We start from the raw sequence: 21,658 nt of genomic DNA, 5'->3' as shown, positions 1-21,658 counted from the left end.
TGCTACAGAAGCAGGTTGGTGACGTGTGTTTAGAGTTGGAACTTGGTCACCTTCAAACTTCGCTATATTAATTGTGTTTTGTCTTTCACCAGCAAGTTCGCAATATTAATTTATTAATTATGTTTGGTCTTTCACAAAATAAATTATGAAGATCACAGTGTTTTTTGTGATTTGGTCATTTTGAATGTCTATAAATATCATGGTGTGTAAATATGACGGTGTTCATTATCTTTGGTCATTAAACATTTACAGGTTAAAAGCATCACTTTGGTCTCAGAACCATCACTCTTACAAATTACGTAGCGCCACAGGCTGAAACACTGAAATTTCTCTTGTAATCGTAGCCAATTAATGTGAGACTGCATTTGAGGGAATACCTACTTACTCGACTATTCGATCAAACATCGTGGTCAAAGACTTGTCGGTTTGAAGCGAGGCCCAATTTGGTCTGAATACCACATCTGTTATACCTTAGATGTTGGTGGTGGCTTGAGCTCCTGGTTATATCTGTTTAATTGTGGACTTTACCTTTACAAAATCTTAAACATCAGGGTGTTTATTATCGTTGGTCATTTTCAAGAATGCTAGTCAAAACACTCTTCCCATAATTCGTGACTGTTGGTTAGAAGAGATTGCACATAGGTAAAACCATGTTCAACCCTGAAACTAAGCTCTCAAACAAACGCGTGCCATAATAATTTACAGGTTGAAAGCACCACTTTGCTCTTAGAACTTTGATGTTAGTGGCTTAAGGTCACTGTTATATCTGTTTAATTGTGTTTGGTCATTCGTAAAAACATTAAACATCAGGGTGTTCATTATCGTTGGTCATTTTCAAGGATGGTAGTCAAAACACTCTTCTCATAATCCGTGACTGTTGGTTAGAAGAGATTGCACATGGTAAAACCATCTTGAACACTGAAATTGAGCTCTCAAACAATCACGTCCCATACACATTTACAGGTTGAAAGCACCACTTTACTCTCAGAACTTTGATGTTAGTGGCTCGAGCTCACTGTTATATCTGTTTAATCGTGTTTGGTCCTTCACAACATACTTAAACTTCACGATGTTTATTATCTTCAGCTCACTGTTATCTAATATATTATGTAAGGGGCTTCCCCTGTTTGGATTCCTCATATTTGATTAAAAAAAATCCGTTAGACCTAATGCTAGAGTGAATGAGGTCATGCCAAGTGTCGCTTTTATCTTTTTCGACGAGTCTGCACTGCAAGGTTTCATCAATAAATTTTGTAATGAAAATATGATGCATGAGGAATAGTCCAGGCGAGGATCAAATTCAGAATAATATAATTGCTGATTTAAGATCGACAAAAATATCCAATTAGTGGAAAATACATGTAAGCTCAGCAAAACCTCCAATAAAAATAGTTGCCTGAAATCAAGATATAGCTTCAGCCATTGTTCCAAGGAAAATCTCCTAGGTGGTTCATCGTTAATATCAAAACCTGTAAACGAATTGTGCTTTCACAAACCTTCCATTTGTATTAATAATTACTATAATCTAAAAACACGTGAGCGTCGTACAGAATTATGAAATAAATGTTATTTACACACAAACTTGGATCTACTTGATATTATATAGAATCACATAATAACATAAAAAATTCTTAGACCATTACATCCATTTCAATAATACTAATGATAGTAATGATGGGCATGAAACTAACCATCATATTAATATATCAAATTACTTTCAACGGATACCATGTTCTTCAAATTGCCACTAAAATAACAAAATATAGAACTGTCATACAATTCTCCAAATATGTTATAGCAACCACGAACTGAAAATTGTCCCCCCCTTGGGTACAATACCCAATGTGAATCATCAAGAGTCAGATGGTGTAGAAGGTGGAACAGGACGTCTATAGTGAGCTAAGTCCGCTCGCATAGCTCCAACCTCGGCAAGAAGACCATGTAGAAGCTGACCATGGGTTGCCTGAGTCGTCATAATGGTTTCCATCATAGCATGAAGAGAGGGAGGAAGAGGGCATGTATGCGCTGCATCAACAGTGTCAACATCTATCTCATCATCACCATCCTCGGCAACAACAGATGTGGGATCCCCATGCATGTCCTCATCTTGAACATCTCCAGTAGTAGACCGTACTCGTGGTCTGTTGGATGGACCAACACTGAGGTCGACAACCTTCTTTTGGGCAGTTCGTTGTTTCAGAAATTTGGCTCCTATAGGGGCTTGGATGTGAACCAACTCGTGGGAAGGAAAGTTCTTTAATCCTAAATATTTGAGGACCCTATGGATGAGAACTGGGAAAAACAAAGCATGCCTCTTATACTTGCTCCTACGCACCTTGACAATGGTTTCAATGAAAAGGGAAGGAAAACAAATGGAACTATTGGTGACAAGGGCGTAAAGCAAGATACACCTGTCTACAGGGATTGTATGGATATGCGAGATAGGAAAAATGTTGTGACAAGCTATCCTCAAGAATTGTTTGATCGTCCACAAAGAACATCCATAACATCATCAATACGAGGAGACATAGAGTTTGGATAAGTAGGTGTACAAATTATAGGTACATCAAGGGCTTTAGATACGTGCTCCCTAGTTATTGTAAACGGTACACCACGTATGGACGATGCCACCTTGTGACCACCAAGATCCTCATGCACCGATAGATTCGAATAGAATTCTCTAATCAAGTCAGCTGGAGGGGGTGGTATGTTTGTACATAGGGACAGCCAATGCCTAGACTGTAGATTCTCACGAACAAAAGGATGCAGTTCCTGTAAATTGATTTGCCTTTCTCCCCAAATACGCCTACGCTTAATCAAGGTTTCAAAGGTTTGCTCATTTTCTGGCGTGAGGAACCTTAATTGATCAAACACCACTTCAGGTTCGGATGCAGCTTTGCATTTTCCCCTCTTAGTCCTCTTCGAACCCATAACTAATCGATGGTCAGTAGTGCAAACACGATCAGCTCACACAAAAACAGAACCAAAATGAAGTTTGAAACAGAGAACAAAAATTGAAGAGTAACCAGATACCATGTGTAGAAAATCATGCACACAATATACTGTCTAGAGCAGTTTACAACAACACAATGAAAAAACAATATTCTTATTCACGGGTTGTTTAGTTGGTGCAATAATTGTAATGCATTTTGGTCCGAGTCAATAATTTGAAGTTAGAGACCTAGAGTATATAACAGAAGTCTTATTATATAGGAAACATACAAGTGGATTTAGGAACTGACATATATCATACCATCGTAGCTACATGTAGTAAGTTTCACCAGCTTCTACAAAAAACAGAAAATAAATTGCACAATGTACAGTTCAGACATACAACCAGCATATATCTATACCACACACATATGGAGCCACTGGCAAGTTCATTTTGTGGAAGGAAGACAACCTATGACATAGGCAACCTTACTAACAACAATGCATTTGACTAGCCAAACACCCAATTTCATCACAATCTTCATAGACATAGACATAGAAGTGTGAAGCATCAAAATGCAAAATTTGAGAATAATGCACCAACAATGTGTAATTTCAAAGACAGCAACCGTTAAAAGAGTCTTACTATGTAAAATCCTCGACGAATTTACGCGGGAAATTGTGGGTTCTAGCCGGATGAAGCGAGAGCAATCGAAGATGTTATTTCGGACAGCTACAAGTTCTGCAAAACTGGGGAAGAGTTAATAAAAATGGGTAATAGATTGTAATGTCCATATAACTCGATTTTCTAGAAATCGAGTTACATGCAATCAAATTTTCAGCACAAGGGTTTGCACATAAACCGACTGTCCGTAAATCGAGTTATGTGTAGCACAAATAACAAGAATCCAGTTAATGGTGGAACGGCTTTCTCATAACTCGATGTTGCAGACAACGAGTTAATTTCAAATAACTCGATTATACATAACTCGAGTTATTTTTCTGGGCCCCCAGATATTTGGACTGGTCCAGATGCAGTCCAAGACGAATCGAAGTTTAAAGGTAGGCCTGCCACAATACTTGATTCTACTTGAATTGAGTTCTGTGCAGTGGACAATCACAAGAATTCAAATTCCTCGAGATTTGGAAAATCGATTTACGTTGTACACATGCACCCACCTAGCCCATATATTTGGACTGGTCCAGATGCAGTCCAAGAGGAATCCAACTGTATATGGCTACCTCGCACAAAACCGAACTCCAGTAAAATCGAGTTATTTACAGTAGAATATCTCAAGAATGCAATTTCTGTGTGTAATAGCTTGCATATAAATGGATACATCGTAAAGCGAGTTATTTGCAGAGTTACTCAATTTTGTAGAACTTGAGTTATTTTCACTGGTCTCACCCATAGACCTCTTCTCCCTTAATCTTCCTGTTAGGTGTAATCATTTCTCAACATTAATTTAGTGTGGTATTGACAATAACAAGTTGACTGGGCTTGTTAATTATGATACCTCAATTCATGTGTCTGATCCTCAATTTCCTTGTACAATATGGTGAAGGTATTGTGCTGAAGCTAACATAAAGAATTGCCGTTCATGATTATTTTTGTGATGTGATGTAAGCATTACCTGCCTTCAATAAGAAATTAGTAGGGTTGCCCTAAATTCTAGTGTCATCATTCTGCCATTTTGGGACTGCTACAAGTAGTCTTCTAAGTTGTTCCAAAAATCATGCGGAGCCTTTTTATTTAATATTTTTTATTTACTTTTTTTTTAGTGGTATGATTTTCAATAAAATGTAAGTTTCACAGTTTTCATGAAAATTTCTTGAGAAAATGGATTTAGAAATAATCCAGACTCATGATTCCTTATGACAAGGATAGAATTACTTGCATTTCTGCCGTGTGGATGACCCACTTTCATAAGCAGTTAATGGCAGCAGTTATGACAGGAGTCTGACAGATGTTGTTTGCAGGTTTGTTTAGTTCAAAGATGATGTTTTTCTATAAATTTTGGTGTCTTGAATGCTTCCGTGTATCCTAAATCTCTCTCCTTTTTTATTTTCCCCTTATATTCATCCTTGCGTTTGCAACACTACTGTTCTTTTGAAGGACTACTGCAACAAAAAAAAATATATATCATCCATTTTGTGTAGATTTGATTTCAATATAATTTAATTATCTTATCCAGAAGCATGAGTATGCTCTCTCGAATTTTAATGTTTTTGTACATGCAGGGAGCTTGGCATTGGAATAGTTCCATACAGTCCTCTTGGTCGTGGTTTTTTAGCTGGCAAAGGAGCCATGGAAAATTTGGCTGCAAATAGCGTATTGGTACATATTTCACCAGTATTTTGTGTTATTCATTTGTAAGATACAAAGATTTTTCAGGAAACAATGATATTTTTCTTTGAGCAACGATTCATCAAGTTCATTGAATAAAACAGTACCTATTTTAGTCCTTGCAGTTTACAAGAAGTTCCAACTTCATCTATAACATTTGAAAAATTGCTACCAAGTGAAATTTTGAAAATTTAGCTATCAAGCTTTTCAATTTGCCACATTATATTGATTGACACAATTGATGGATTAACTTCTCACTTATTTTTTAAACATCTAAATTTGCAAACATGAAAACTAATGACTAAAAATTATTGCACATGGTGTTATTGTATTAAAGTGTTACAATATATACAAAACATACAACAATGTCATCTGAAAAGAACAATATCCTATAGCAATAACAATGTTGACCCCCCTAAAATAAAATCCAAGAGTCGCCATTCAATGTAATATAATTGAATGACATGCAAAAAGGCCAAAATCCAAACAAAAGCGCAGAAAAAAATACAGCATCACATTCATTTTAAAATACATATGAAAGTTCATCATAGTAATTAAAAATTTTCCAAGAGTGAAACTCTAAACATCACAAAAGTACCCAATCAATAAAGTTGCAAACTGGGATGAACAAAATAGGGATGAATAGTAAAGTTGCAAAGTAAACACACTCTAAACATCACATAATATTATCATCACTTTGCATCCACCCTAACCACTTAGTCTTGGCACTTGAAAATGTGGACGTTTAACACAACACCGTCCCTCATAATCAGCTCAAATACACAAACATCTCCTACTTGCAAACTATTTTTCCTCACAAATGCAGACCAACCAGCTGATACGACACATGATGAACCCCCACTTCGTTCATAAATGTATAGCTTCACAGACCATAATCGGTCCACAATCTGGAGCTTGACAGGGAGTATACTTGCTTTGGTGTAGTCCTTGGTAAACCCGTCTCTTGGTAAGTAGTTGATAATGTCTTGGGGTAAACTCTGTACAAGGAACAATAATAGATATTTAACAAATATATTCCAGCAACAAGTATCTAATTGATCTACATCTTTTCACCTAAAAACACAAATAAGAAAAAATCATTACCAACAAAATGTCCAGCCACAAGTATCTAGTGTGACAATCTTTCTAATTGATCTATGAAAAATGATAGTTAATGGGAGTTGCATTTCTAAATTACAAAAATATTACATTTTAGTGAAGCTAAAAGCTTACCGCACGATCCTTGCCATTAACGTAGGATGGACGCATGATAACAGTGAAAAGGGGATTTTCTGATTTAAAAGCATTGGCTATAACAAGATTTTTAGCTACACCACCGTCTTTCTTAGGATGGGCTGATCCTGAAAGAAGTTGAAAATACGAAGTCATGCACATAAAATTAATAGAGCAGAAGCTAAACAAATCAACCAGTTGCTTACAAAAATGTAACATTCAAACCTGAACCCTCTCCCCTATAAAAGTGTTTGATGATTTCAACAGAGCTGTCATCACTCTCATCATCTTCGATCCTATGAACTTGGAGTTCGTCGTCTAAAGTATAGTCTATTTCTGTTGCAGTGGCATCAAATATGAGTACATCAAACTGTGAATTTCCTTCATATTTGAAAACCAGCAAGTGCCCCACGGCTACACCATGAGAGCTTGCAAATTTGGACCAACCATTTTGAAACCAAACCCCCCCAGCATGTTGTGTCAACTTGACTTTCCATTTTCTACCATTTGGAATAGTGAGAAAGGCCATATCTGACAGGTCCACTCCAAATTTCTGCGCGAACTTATCTGGAATCCTTTGTAAAAAGAATCTCCATAACATAAATGCAGGCTAGGGAAATAAACACATGCAATCAATCCTTATACACAATGCTAGAAAATAAAAGTTTGAATGATGGCAGAATACTTCTTAGTTACAGCCCCCCACCCCCACACAAAAAAGAAAAGAAAATCAAACAAAATAAAATAACAGCCCATGCAACATTGACGTTATATTTAATAGTTATAACCTCAATCTGTCATATTAAGGGCTCGATATTTGACAGTAACAAATCTTATGAATTTTGAAACCAAATTATACAACCTAATCTTATAACCAAAATAACCATCAACAGCTGTCAACATTTTACATTTCTCTGTTGTTGTTGAAATGTAAAAAATTTTGGGGAAATGTTGTATTTTGATAATGTGTCTGTGATTTGGTTTTGGGGTGTTGGGGAAACATTGAAGATGACCCACTTTTGTTTATGGGCAGGATTTGGATTTAGACGTACAAATTTTTGCCACTTAGCCACTTCATAAGTTTGTGAACTCTAAAAAACAAATGATAAAAAGAGTGAACGATTTCTGTATCCTAGTTTGATCCCAGGACACAGTTTCACAGTTTAAATTGAGTTATACATCTGTGGTGACCCTATAAGCCCTATCACATTTTCAAAAAAATGCCATCTGCTCTTGCTCTGTATTTATTTTTCCTCAATCTCTACCATGCGCTTATCCCTGTTTCATTTTTTGTTCATATAAAAGTGTTCGATGCAAAAGTACTCTGTTATGTGACTATGTTCTTCTTAAAGTGTAACCTACGTATTGCAAAATGAAAGTTTTTCTGACTACATGTAACAAATGTACATTTTTTCAAGAATCACAAATAAAGAAGATGAAGTGTACGAAGTGTATTAGCATATGATTTTCAGAGGAATCTAGTTTATAAATTTGAGCATACTTACAAGCTTTCCTTCCTGAACAGCATTCGGCAGAATAATCTTGAAAAAGTGTGGGGACCGATCAGCAGGACCATCGTCGTTGTCTCTCCGCCATTGAGAAGCCATTGTTCTGGTTCTCCAAACTTTCGCTGAGAAGAAGTTGAACAGTTGCTGCTTCGTACATTTGAGCACTAAATAGTGGCTTAGTCATACACATAACCCGATTATTATGAAATCGAGTTATGTGTACTGGGACTAAAAGGAGTCCATGTTGTGCGCAGTGTATCTCAGAGGAATCCATGTTGTGTGTGGTGGTTTGGAAGTAACTCGATTGGAAGTAACTCGATATCCTGAACATCAGGTTAAAGTAGAATTACTCGATACTAGAGAAATCGAGTTACATGCGAGTAACTTGCTTATACATAAATCGAGTTAAGATATTTGGACTGGTTCAGAGGCAGTCCAAGAGGAATCTAACTGTAGACAACGTCTTCAACGTATCTCGAAGCTAGAGAAATCGAGTTCTTCTGAACGTAACTCGGTAATACGTAAATCGAGTTACGTTGACTGGGCTTCCTGACCCAGCCCAGATAATTGGATTGGTCCAGAGGCAGTCCAAGAGGAATCTACGTGTAGAAAATGGTCTTCAACGTATCTCGATGTTACAGATGTCGAGTTCCTCTCAACATAACTCGGTAATGAGTAAATCGAGTTACGTTGATCGGGCTTCCCCACCCAGCCCAGATAATTGGACTGGCCCAGAAGCAGTCCAAGAGGAATCTAAGTGTAGACAATGGTGTTCAACGTATCTCGATGCTATAGATATCGAGTTCCTTTCAACATAACTCGGTAATAACTAAATCGAGTTACGTTGACTGGGCTTCCTGACCCAGCCTAGATAATTGGACTGGTCCAGAGGCAGTCCAAGAGGAATCTAAGTGTAGAAAATGGTCTTCAACGTATCTCGATGCTAGATATATCGAGTTCTTCTCAACATAACTCGTTAATGACTAAATCGAGTTACGTTGACCGGGCTTCCCCACCCAGCCCAGATAATTGGACTGGTCCAGAGGCAGTCCAAGAGGAATCTAAGTGTAGACAATGGTCTTCAACGTATCTCGATGCTAAAGATATCGAGTTATTTTCAACATAACTCGGTAATAACTAAATCGAGTTACGTTGACTGGCTTCCCGACCTAGCCCAGATATTTGGACTGGTCCAGAGGTAGTCCAAGAGGAATCTAAGTGTGCACAATGGTCTTCAACGTATCTCGAAGCTACAGATAGCGAGTTCTTCTCAACATAACTCGGTTATAAGGAAATCGAGTTACCTTGATTGGGCTCAAACACCCAGTCCAGCTATTTGGACTGGTCCAGATACAGTCCAAAAGGAATCTAGCTGTGTAGAGTGCTCTCCAACGTAACTCGGTACCCTATAAATCGAGTTATGTTCAACGTAACTCGGATCTAGAGAAATCGAGTAACCCAGATACTTGAGAATTGAGAATGGATACAGTCGAAGGGGATTGAAAATGGACTGCAACGTAACTCGTTAACTGGAAAATCGAGTTTCATTTAGTATAACCTTTCTACTTGTAGTTTTGCTTGCGACTTGCACTGTTCACACCCATTCAGTATTGGCGTGCTTATTCATAGTAAAAGTGGACCTGCTGACAACCATGCTGTGAACAACAAGTCATCCATACAAATGCAGACCAACCACATCCATCAGTAACATTCCCCCATTTGTATTACGCGAATAAAAAAATCATCCATATATACAAGCTTATTTGTAAGTAAAGAGCCTCTATGCATTTAAATCAGTTGATGTACAAAAATAAAAAGTTCAATTTCTGCATTTTAAACATTCTTCACAATTGTAAGTTGAAACTTGGACAGCATCCGCCAACAATGGTTTTAGGCAAACATGGAGTCATAGCATTTGAGTGACACCTTCTTTTTGTTCTCTTCAGAAGTTGCCTCCTTTCTGAGGAGTAGCCAACACAGAAATTAGTATACAACCCATGGTAATTAATAAATTGAATTGACAAATATAGAAGAGCATTCAGGCTTGCCTGCTTAAATGAGGAGCATCTACAGTTACACCTTGGCAACAATTACAAATCTGCAGCAAAGGTTCCTATGGTTAAGCTTTTGCTCTTTTGGTCATTGATCTAATTCTTTTGGTCATTGATCTAATTCTTTCGATCTTTGTAGAACCCTTCATGCATTAGATACTTCATCATCATACATTTGTGCATCTTGCATCTCTTTATAAGCATTGTTTTTGTTTTTGTTTTTGATATTACTTTATTGCTTTTGTTTTGTGTGAGTAAAAATCCAAAACCACATAAAAAGTGAAAATTCAAAATATTTGATCGTATATGTTTGAGCACATATTACATGTGAGTTTGGCCTAGTACTTTCGTACTAATGGCATAGTGCACTTACGAGCTTAGCTTGTTATGTATGCACATCTATCTTTATGGGAAAAATCTTGACATCTATGTGTGACTGTTGTAAATCGATCTTCAAGCTTGTCATGGATGATTAGTCAATGGTCTTAATAGTTTCGATACATGCATAGTCAATGAGATGTATTGCTTATGAATGATCAAAAGGTTATGAGTTGAATGAATCCAAAAGTAAAGCTTCCAAGATATGTAATCATTTTCTTGTGGGAGGTCATATATGTTCATTTCTACAATTGAGATAGACCACTTGACTTAGTTCTAGTTGTGTATGACTTGATTGAATTGATCACTGAAATTTCACTCTAAACTAAGAACTATTCCACATTTAATACACACATACAATACACAAGTCTAATGTTCAATGAATGTCTATTTTATTTGTGTGATTGTACATGTTCAATTGTGATGTATGTGTGCTCAACCATATATGGATCAAACCAAAAAGATTTTTGTTCTTTTTGTTTGCTTTTGGAAGTGATTTGTATCACCCATTTTTTTCAAAGTTTTTTTGTGTGAAAAACATGTTTTCTGGGTGTTTTCATGACTTATATCATGTGTATGTTTAGTCATGAGTTAAATGGTCAAATTCTCAAGTTTTTCAACTTTAGACAGAAAGTTTCGTGACTATTTCGCAAGTAAGACCATGTAAGTTTGGAATGAGTGTTTCGCGACTATTTTTGTGTGAAAATCACATGTTTGTATCGTATACAAAACATACGCAGCAGAAAATTAACGAATCTACTTCATTCAGAATTGATAACATGCACTATGTATGTTTCAGAATATAGAACAAGAGAGTGTACCTTGGTCCAGTGAATTTCAAAACCAAAGATCAGAAGTTCTCGAGAACACTTTCAATCTTCACTCCAATTCCACTAACGCCCAAGATGTGTGGTCTCTCAATCAGTTATATGTGTATGTTCTAGAGAGAATGAAAGAGTGTCCAACACTCACATACGTACCATTTCATGAACTTGTTATGTCATTCAAAATTCTAGATGTTTCTCTCCTACTTAACTGATTATCTAATTGGGCTAGCCTTTTGGGCCTTTCCAATTGGGCTTTAGTATGTGGCTTGGAGTGGGACTAAAAGGGAATAAATAAGACACTAGCTCCAATGGGCCTTGGGCTTTTCTATCAACTCTTGACAAGTCCAAAGTTACCATTAATTATATTTAATACCACTATATAAATATAATTGCACTCTAGGCCTTATTAATAAATTATATTCCAAGACTTTATTGTACATGCAACCCCTTCATAAAATATTCGTAGTAATACAAAGTCATGAATGTAGACTGCCACTTTGTGAATTACTATATCTTAATCCTTGAGTACCTGGTTTAATCCTTTTAAGTTATTCACCATATATTTATGAAATCCAATTTCATAAATATATACTTTAGTAATTTCTTACTAAAGTGGTTAGGCCTGTCTCTCTGAATAACTGAACTCATTAAACTTATCTCAAAGGAATATTTTATATCTTCGTTAAGAGACTATGAATTTCATCTTAAAAATATATGTTCTATCATCACTAAATGTGGCTGCCCAACATACTGAGGTTTTGACCGTAACTTTAGATCTCACTCCTGATATATCAAAGTAACCTACACTTCATGATTAGGTCCATTATTCTCTTTGGATTAAAAGTTCATGCAAATATAAGTCATGAGATCTATTATTCAATTGACAGTCGTTAGCAGAATAATAAATCTCATAGCAGTCCAGTTCAATATGTTTTAACTCTTAAAACATATTAACATATCAACTAGAAGTCACCATTTCCATGATCAAGACAAATCATCTTAGTTAATATGTTATAGTCTTTACAGATGAAATGCCCAATTTCATCACCAACTACGAACTAAATTCTGAGTTTACAAAGAGCTTGTGATCTATATCTTCTGTGATTAAATCACATACTATGCATCTCATGGACTATATGATAATGTCCGAATATTCATGTTACCAATATTTCAGATAATAATAAAACAACTTTATTAATTACAATATTAAGTCATACATCATGTCATACATAATATCATATATAGCATCATACAATAGGATTTAAGGGCACTAATCCTAACATTCTTTAACTCTTTTCATTGATTTTAATCCTTAGATTATGTTTTTGGGGGTTTTATGTTCATATTTGGGATTTTCTCAAATGGGAGTTAGAAAACTTAATTTTTGTCAATTTTATTATTGGGTTTTGTTTTAAATGTTGATTTGCTTTGGATATTGGCCCCTTGTGGCAAAAATAACATGTATTTAGGTAAGATTTCCATATGTTCATACATTATTTAACATACATGTGTAGTGTGTGCACTCTAAGTGTTTGATAAAATGCCCAAGTGGCATTTTCTCATTATTTTGGATTCCGATGAGTACCAATTTTTGGGGATTAACATGATTATACATATTTATAATGTTTTGATCATTGGTTGCATGTTTTAAACACTTTGCCTTGTGAGTGCATTGGTCATGCATCTCACATGCACACTAAATGCACATTAGATGCACCTTGCTGCACACACTCTAACATTTGACATGTTATGCATTCACTCATGCTAGTTAAGTCTTTTTAGACCTTTTAGCACATATAACATGTTCTTGTGTCTTGTCATGCCTTGGTCTATACTTTGTTCCGTTGTCCTTAGCATGTCATGTTTACTTTATGCTTTGTAGCATTTTTTAGATGTTTTTGTCTTTCATTTGAGCTTCATTTTCTCATTCATCCTGCACCCCTCATGCATCATCTTTTACCCTGTTTCATAACTTCTTTTCTTTCCCTCCTTCCTCTTGATTCATTTGTCTATTCGTGACAAAAAGGGGGAGAGTATATTGGTGTGTTTCGTCATTTCTATATGACTCGTGTGCACATTCTCAGGGGGAGAAATTCTACCTTGTGCACATTCGTAGGGGGAGAAAGCCATAGGGGATAAGTATATACTAAGGGGGAGAAGACATTTTTTATGAGAAAACCTTGTTTTGTTTGCTTTACGTTATGCTTGTTGCTCTCATCATATCGTGTTTGTGTGTTAGACATGCATACAACCTTATGCTATTGTGCTCTATTGGTTGCATGTTCGGATGATCATTTGTTTTGCTATATGATTATTGTAGTCATTTCCATATGACTATTTTGTTGTATGATTAAGTTGCTTACATGTTTCGCATCATGTTTTCTTGATCGCAATTAACTTGTTACATTATACTTGTCCTTTTATTACTTGATTTACCTTGAGGGTCTAATGCATTTTGTGCAAGTGTTTCAAGTTACAAGTATACATGTTCCATGTTCGTCACAGGTTTTAGATTTAGGTGTGAGCGAGTTTTGCTAATGTTCCCAAACTCACTTTTAAGTCTAGAGCCTGTTATAGGGTGTTTTGTCATGGAATAGCAAAGGAGGGAGATTATAAAGCTGTGATTTATAACTATGTTTTATGTTGGCTTATTTCATGACAAAAGGTATTGCAATTGCATAAATTTGTTTCTTGTATTTTGTGGAATTTTACTGTATCAGGTTTAGTATTAAGTTGGTGAAGACTCAAGCTTAATTGAAGATCAAGTGGATTTCATGAGAAGCTTGCGAAAAGCTAACCCATGAAGTAACCATGTGAGAAGCACATGAGTGGAAGCTAAAGAGTCGTGTCAGGCTGTCAATTTCGTGAGTGTCTCGCGGGTAAGGTCTTCCCACAAGGTACTCACGAAACATTCTTCCTGGAGGTTTTTAAGTATGACTTTCTTACCCTTCACCCATACTATATATATATATATATATATATATATCCTCATTACCCACAAATTGTAAAGAGGCCATTTAGAGAGAAAAACCCTAAATAGGTTTTCAACAACACACACACCCATCTTTTAGAGAGAGAGCTACTCATCCTTAGTGAGAAATTATTATAGCCTCTTCTCCTTCCCTCTCCCATTGTCATACCTTGAGAGAAGATTTATACCCAAATACATCCCATACCTTTTCAGAGTGTAGAGAGTGTTTTAGAGCTTAGGAAGTTTTGGGGATTTGCCAAAAGAAGTCGGTGAGGCTTAGCAAATGCAATCGGGCATATTGCGGGATCCAGAGAGCTAAAGAAGACAAGACTTCGTTAAGTTAGTTGGTAGCAGGAGCTTAGAGGGCTCAAGTACATTGGGTAGACTAGGCTTGGAGGGTCTTTTATTATTCGTGTATTCCAACCTTATTCTCTAGTGGATTGATCTACCGCTTAGAGGGCGGCGAAGAGGTTTTTCACCGAGTTTTTTGGTTTTCTCTTTGATAACATTTCTTGGTATTATCTTTTAGTTGCATCTCTCTTCCCTTAACCTTGTGCTTTACTTTTATTGCTTGTTGTTCATGTTTATGCACTAAAATAGTTTTATTGGTTTATTGCACTTCATTTACTCTTGTTCCTCACTTAAATAAGTTAGAGTAAAAGCAACCAAGCCGTAATTTTTAATTGGGGGTCAAAATGAGCTCTTGTGTTTTAACACATTTTCGAGCTTTCAAAAACACATCAAAGTCTCTTGATTCTTCTCACTTCACCAAGAACACAAGGTATTGCTTTTGAACCCAATCCCCATTTTTTTTTTTTTGTTCTATATCTTGGATTTGGGGTTTAGGGGTGTGGATGTAGCTTTTCTAGCTATCATCCACACCCTTAGCCTTCTAAATATTTTTCATAGCATGTTCTTGCTCTTTTTGCCATAATAATATGTTTTATTGCTTTCTTTAACATGTTTCTTGCTTTATGTGGTTTCTACCTTAGATTCCTTGGTTATTATGTCTTATGCCATGTTTTATGCTTAGATCTATGTTTCTACATGCTTATTTGTTTAGATCTACATGCTTAGGGTTTTATGCCATATTTCCTTTGTTTTTTTCCTCTCCTTGCTTTGTGTTGATGTTAGGGTTATGTGCTCACATGCTTGATATCATGTCTATGGTTATGCTTTGCTCGGATCTGTGTGTTCATATGCTTTTTGTCGTGTTTTGTGTTGAGATCTGCATCCATACATGCTTATATGCTTGGATTCACATTCTTCCATGTTTATGTGCTAGCTTTCATATGTTCACACATGTTGCCATGCTTATGCACCTAGATCTACATTTTTACATGCTTGCGTGCTCAGATCTAGGTTTTCACATGCTTATATGTCTAGATCTATTGGTTTGTTTGGATTGAGGGAGAGGAAGGAGGAGTAGAGTTGAGTAGATTTAGCATAAAATTAGCTTATTTTAAGCCAACACTACTCTACTGTCCTCCACTCCCCTTCCTTCCCCCCTCCATCCAAACAGACCATATGTTTTCACATACTTGTGTGCTTGGATCTACGTTCTATATGCTTTATGCCATCTTCCATGTGCTTGTGTGCTCCATGCCATGTTTGTGTGCTTAAACCTAGGCTATATTTGTCTTGCCATGTGCTATTGTAGCCCTTTTGCCGCTTTACCTTTCTTTCTTGTGTTTTGGCCTATTGGTTAAGACCCGATCTAGACCCTATGGTGTTTGTCATCATCCATACACCTTGGCCATTATCAAAGGGTTTGGATCACTTGTTTTGCATGTCTATGCTTGCTTGCTTCTATGCTTTATGCTTGTGTTGGCCTTTCTTGTCCCAGGCCTTGCCATGTTTGGCACCCTCCGCGAGCTTGATCTTGCTTGGTTACACCCGACGCCCATGAGGCCTTGTTTGAAGGTAGCCCTTTTGGGATGCATTGCCATGATGCCGGTTGCTTCGTGCACACCTATCCCCTTTTACGGTCCGTACGACGTTTGCTTACCATGTTTGTTTGTTCCACCCGTTGGTTTTATATACATCTTTATACGCTTGCTTACATGTCCATACATGAGTCTTGCTTGCTAGTGTGTTGTCCATGCTTCAACATAATGAAGTTATAGACATCTAATCCAAACCTACATTTGTCCCTCGGGGACACCACCATTTGTTTTCTTTCTTGCTTTGTTTGTTCATTTTCTTGCTTGTTTTCCCTTTCGCTTGTCTGCTTGCCATCTTGTTTGTTTACTATCTCTTTTGCTCGTTTTCTTGCATTCATGCTATACTTTCCATATCTATCTTGCTTATTCGCTTTGTGTCATTTTGCTATTATCTATGCATTTTTATTCCATTGCTTGTCTGCTGGTTTCTTGTCTTTTCCTCTGCATGTACGTATAGGGAGCGAGGACACATGGAGCTAGGGCATGGTCTCCCAAGTGTAAGGAAAAGGGCGCAATCGCAAGTATGGGCCAAGCGGCTGCAGTCAGTAGGTTTAGGGTTTAGTCTTTCCCTCTAGTCATGTACCCTTTTAAACCCCTTCCTTCCTCCCCACTTTCTCCCTTAGATGGTTTGTATTAAGTATATCATGTTTTAACTGCCAATCTCCAAAAATTAAGGTTTTACCAAAACAAAGGACTGTCCTTGGATAGGCGTCGTTGGATGCCTAACACCTTCCCCACATGTAACCAAACTTCCAAACCTAAGAATCAAGATTTTTTGCCATCCACATTAGATTAGGAAAAATGACCTTTTTCTTAACATAGGGTTGGTAATAAAATCAACTAGAAACAGGTGACGAATCACACCTTAGAAAAACCCAATGATTGGTGGCAACTCCACTTACCTTTGGTAAACACCTAAATTTGGCCCAGATTCTTGCCATAATGCACCCACCTTCCTCCACCGAGAGAGAGACAGCACCCGAAGCTTTGCACAAACACCATGCACATTCATCGAGAGGGGCCTCCAACGGGCCCCGTGCATGCAAGAGTTGTTGTCATGATGGGTGGTTGAACGAAGGCCCACAATGGCAACGGTCTTTTTCCGCTCTACCATGATCGAGGCCAGGCATCAACACAAACTAGTCTCATATTCAATATCCCTTAGCATAGATTGAATATTAAATACTATGATTGATTGAGAACTATTCTCATTATTAGTGCTATCATTATAACTCTTATTAAACACTAATAATAAGCCGTTATACATTTAGCCTTTAAATAATAATAGTAAGAACTTAGCATAGAGGATACTATAATATTTAGTCTAGTGTATACCACTGTCTAGAATCATTTGTAGCCACATTTCATATCCCTTAACAGGTTTATCTTGTAGTACCATGATACAATACACCCTTCGCATGGAATGCAAAGCTCAAGGCTAAGACTAGGTGTTAAACCAGAAGGTTCAATCTTGTAGCACCATGAAATAAATACTCTACATGGAATGCTAAGCTCGAAGCAAAGACAAAGTATATATTTCATACTACTATGAACTAACAATAGAGGCCGTGAGATCCAACCCTTGTATCTCTCTCCCATTAGATGTTTTAAAATAAAGGTTTTTAATTAGAAATCATGTGTAATCTCATCACACATAGCCTTGCACTTCATCTATGTGAAAACACTAAGAAAAATTCAAAATTCATAACTTTCGATCGATCAAATGTATTTCTCAATCGGTCAAAAAAATTAAAATTTCGTACCAAACAATCTGCCTAGCTCGATTGGTACTTGATCACTGCTTGATCGATCGAAAAAGAACATTTGATCGATCGACTAGCAATCGAAAGTCAATCGAATTAGAAAAAAGGTTCCTGTCTCACTCGATCAATCGAAAGTAATTTTCAATCAATCAAAATATGTGAAACTCGAATTTTTCAGAATTTTTCTAAAGCAGTTTTCATTGGTTTTCATGAACAAACTACCATCATATGAACACAATAGATTGAGTTTGAGACTAAAACTGAATTCCATTGATGCTATAGCCTTAAAGTTTATTCTAACACACTTAATATCAAACTTAAACAGCATCATAACATCAATATCAGTTTTTTATCAAACAATAATTTCTCAATCACCATGTAGAAAATTAATTACAAAATCTTCTAATATCATGGAACTATTATTTTTTATTCCAAAACTCACAAAACATGTTATACAAATTTGAAATTGAAGACTACTTTGATACCAATTGTTGGAAAAATACATGTTTGTATCGCATACAAAACATACGCAATGGAAAATTAACGGATCTACTTCATTCGCAATTGATAACATATACCATGTAAATTTCAGAATTTGAGAACAAAAGAGCGTACCTTGGTGTGGTGAAACTCGAAACCAAAGATTAGATGTACTTGGAAACACTTTCAATCTTCACTCCAATTTCTCTAATGCCCAAGAAGTGTGGTCTCTCAATCATTTCAAGGGAGAATGATAGAGTGGCTTACACTTACATAAACACCATTTTATTCCACAATTATGTCTCTTAAAATTCTGTATGTTTCTCCCCTTATATCTAACTAATTATCTATTGGGCTAGCCTTTTGGGCCATTCCAATTGGGCCATTCCAATTGGGCTTTAGTATGTGACTTGGAGTGAAACTAAAAAGGAACAAATAAGACTCTAGCTCCAATAGGCCTTGAGCTTTTCTGTCAATTCTTGACAAATCCAAAGTTACCATTAATTATATTTAATACCGCTATATAAATATAATTGCACTCTAGGTCTTATTAATAAATTATATTCCAAGACTTTATTGTACATGCAACCCCTTCATAAAATATTCATAGTAATACAAAGTCATCAATGTAGACTATCACTTTGAAGATGATTACATCTTAATCCTTGAGTACCCGATTTAATCTTTTAAGTTATTCATCATATATTTATGAAATCTAATTTCATAAATATATACTTTAGTAACTTCTTACTAAATTAGTTAGGCCCAACATTCTGAATAACTAGACCCATTAAACTTATCTCAAGAGAATATTTTATATCTTCGTTAAGAGATTATATATTCCATCTTGAGAATATATGTTCCATTAACATTAAATGTGTCTGCCCAACATACTGAGGTTTTGATCGTGACTTTAGATCTTACTCCTAATATATCAAAGTAACCTATACTTCATGATCAGGTCCATTATTCATTTGATAGTCGTTAGGAGAATAATAAATCTCACAGCAATCTAGTTCAATATGTCTTAGCTCTTAAAACATAACAACATACCAACTAGAAGTCTCCACTTCTATGATCAAGAAAAATCATCTTAGTTGATATGTTATAGTCTTCGCAGATGAAATGCCCAATTTCATCACCTACTACGAACTAAAATTCTAAGTTTACAAAGAACTTGTGATATATATCTTCTGTGACTAAATCACATAAATCACATACAATGCATCTGATGGACTATATGATAATGTCCAAATATTCATGTTATCACTATTTTAGATAATAATAAAACAACTTTATTAATCTCAACATTAAGTCATACATAACATCATATAATAGGATTTAAGGGCATTAATCCTAACAATACATGGCATCGATACCTCTGTGCCTCAGTTTGTTTCTACATTCAGAGGTACACATATCGTAGTTAATCCGGATCTTATATTCGAGGTACTACTCGTCCCTAGGGTAGAGCATCTTGACTACCTTGGCTATGAGCGTCTCTGGATTGTGTCTAGAAACAACATTCTCTCCCAATTCTGTGGGAAACCCTCTTTTAGGGGTGGTGCTTTAAACACCCCTTGCTCAGGCTTTGCTAAGGCCCTCACTTGCTTAACATGGTGATGACTTTTGATCTTACTGCTTTGTCACACTATAACTCCATCTCTCCAAGCAAGACCAGCCCTCGATTTCTCACATGTGATGCCTTGATGAGTCTTGTTTAAGTGTTTCAGAAAAACCGGTTGTGAAAGTTTGCCATGCCATGAGCTCTCTTCTTGCAAATTTTTTTAGGTTTTTGTGTTAGGGTTAGACTTATTGTATTCAACAAGTGGTTATGAGTTTAAGTGATTTATGACTTCTCTCATGATTATTATTTTTTTTGGTGGTTTTGTCATGGATTACCAAAGGGGGAGATTGTTAGGGACATTTTATGTAAATAGGCTAATCTTTTGATAAAATGCACTTTACTTACAATTATGTAGATCTAGAATGGGTTTAGTACTTTAAGAAACAAGTGTTCAAGTCAAGTATTAAAGTTATGAAGATTGGATCAAGGAACAAGTGAAGAAAAGCCGTTCATTAAAGCACGATAGCAATCATGGCAGAAAGTATCGAGATTTAAAGTCGAAACTTGATAGAAGCTCGACACAAGCTGTTTATATCAAGACTTACGGAATTAGAATTTCCAGATCTAATGTTCGGCCCAAGTTGATGTGTATGTGTTGGGTTTCTTTTCTCATAACTCTAGACATATATAAGACTTATTTTAAAGGTCGTTGCACATGCATTGAGGGACCTAGTGCCTTATTCTCTTTAAAAGAAGGTATTGTGTTTTTATGCCAAAGGGTTTTGTAACCAAGGAGCTTCCTGATCTTCATTGTGTATGAAGTGAAGAATTTTGCAACCAATAACCTCTTCAAGTTGCTAAAGTTAGTCACATACTAGGATCTATGCATCATTGGTTAGTCACGTACTGGGATCCGTGCATCATTGGTTAGTCATGGATTAGGATTCGTGCATTAAACGGAAAGAGTGCCACTACAAGATCAAGTTCAATTGGGTATTGAAGTGAAGATTCAACTATAGGTTGGTAATTTGGGATAGGCTAAGGATAGTTGGTAAGATTCCTTTTACTTGTAATCGCTTGATTATTGATTAAAGGATTTTTGGGAGTGGTGACCTTAAAATCACTCGGTGAAGTTTTTGTCCTGTGACTTTCCCCATTCGTAAACAAATCACCCTGTTAAATTTAATTTCCGCTGCATTTAGTTTAGTTGGTGATTTGTTTGTGCTATCACGCCATTGCATGTAATGAACATAATTAATTAACTTGGGTAATTAATTAATTTGCAAGGGGTCAATACATTTTTGCCCTATCATGCTTAAGCTTCTTGATGTATTAAACCTATCTTAAATCTACCAAATTACAAGTAAAGTTCATTTTATCAAAAGATTAGCTAATTACATAAAATATGACCCTAACACCCCTTACAATTGCTTCTTCCAGATTTTTTTTGTTTGTATTTGTATTGATAACTTAAATTTTTTAGTTATGTTTTATTATATTCATTTTCTTAAATAACAAGATGGGAAAATTCATTATTTGAAAATTATCTTAAATTTATTATCTCTATAATTCAAAGATGATTATTTTATAATGTTAATATATTTAGAACTTTAGTTAGATTTTTCTTCTTCTTCTAAATATAAGATGTTGAAACTAATG

The 21,658-nt window shown here is 36.0% G+C and overlaps 1 protein-coding gene across 1 annotated transcript; it reads right to left on the bottom strand.

The window, feature by feature from the left end:
• Positions 1-5,994: 5,994 nt before the first annotated feature.
• LOC115985587 (B3 domain-containing protein At3g18960-like) lies at positions 5,995-8,118 on the bottom strand. Its single transcript, XM_031108522.1, has 4 exons — positions 8,017-8,118; positions 6,737-7,121; positions 6,512-6,639; positions 5,995-6,276 (listed from the first exon to the last, which is right to left on the bottom strand). The coding sequence occupies exons 1-4, from the start codon at positions 8,116-8,118 to the stop codon at positions 5,995-5,997; spliced, it is 897 nt and encodes a 298-aa protein (XP_030964382.1).
• Between the last annotated feature and the right edge of the window lie 13,540 nt (positions 8,119-21,658).

Source organism: Quercus lobata, chromosome 4 (assembly GCF_001633185.2).
Source record: "Quercus lobata isolate SW786 chromosome 4, ValleyOak3.0 Primary Assembly, whole genome shotgun sequence".
Taxonomy (NCBI): Eukaryota; Viridiplantae; Streptophyta; class Magnoliopsida; order Fagales; family Fagaceae; genus Quercus; species Quercus lobata.
Note: the sequence above shows the minus strand (reverse complement) of the source record. Positions and strands in the feature narration are given on the sequence as shown.

Coding starts and splice junctions, on each gene's coding strand:
- LOC115985587 (XM_031108522.1), bottom strand. CDS start 8,118: ATGGCTTCTCAATGGCGGAGAGACAACGACGATGGTCCTGCTGATCGG. Junction 7,122..8,016: donor CTGTTCAGGAAGGAAAGCTT/GTAAGTATGCTC, acceptor TTATTTCCCTAG/CCTGCATTTATGTTATGGAG. Junction 6,640..6,736: donor TTATAGGGGAGAGGGTTCAG/GTTTGAATGTTA, acceptor AACTTCTTTCAG/GATCAGCCCATCCTAAGAAA.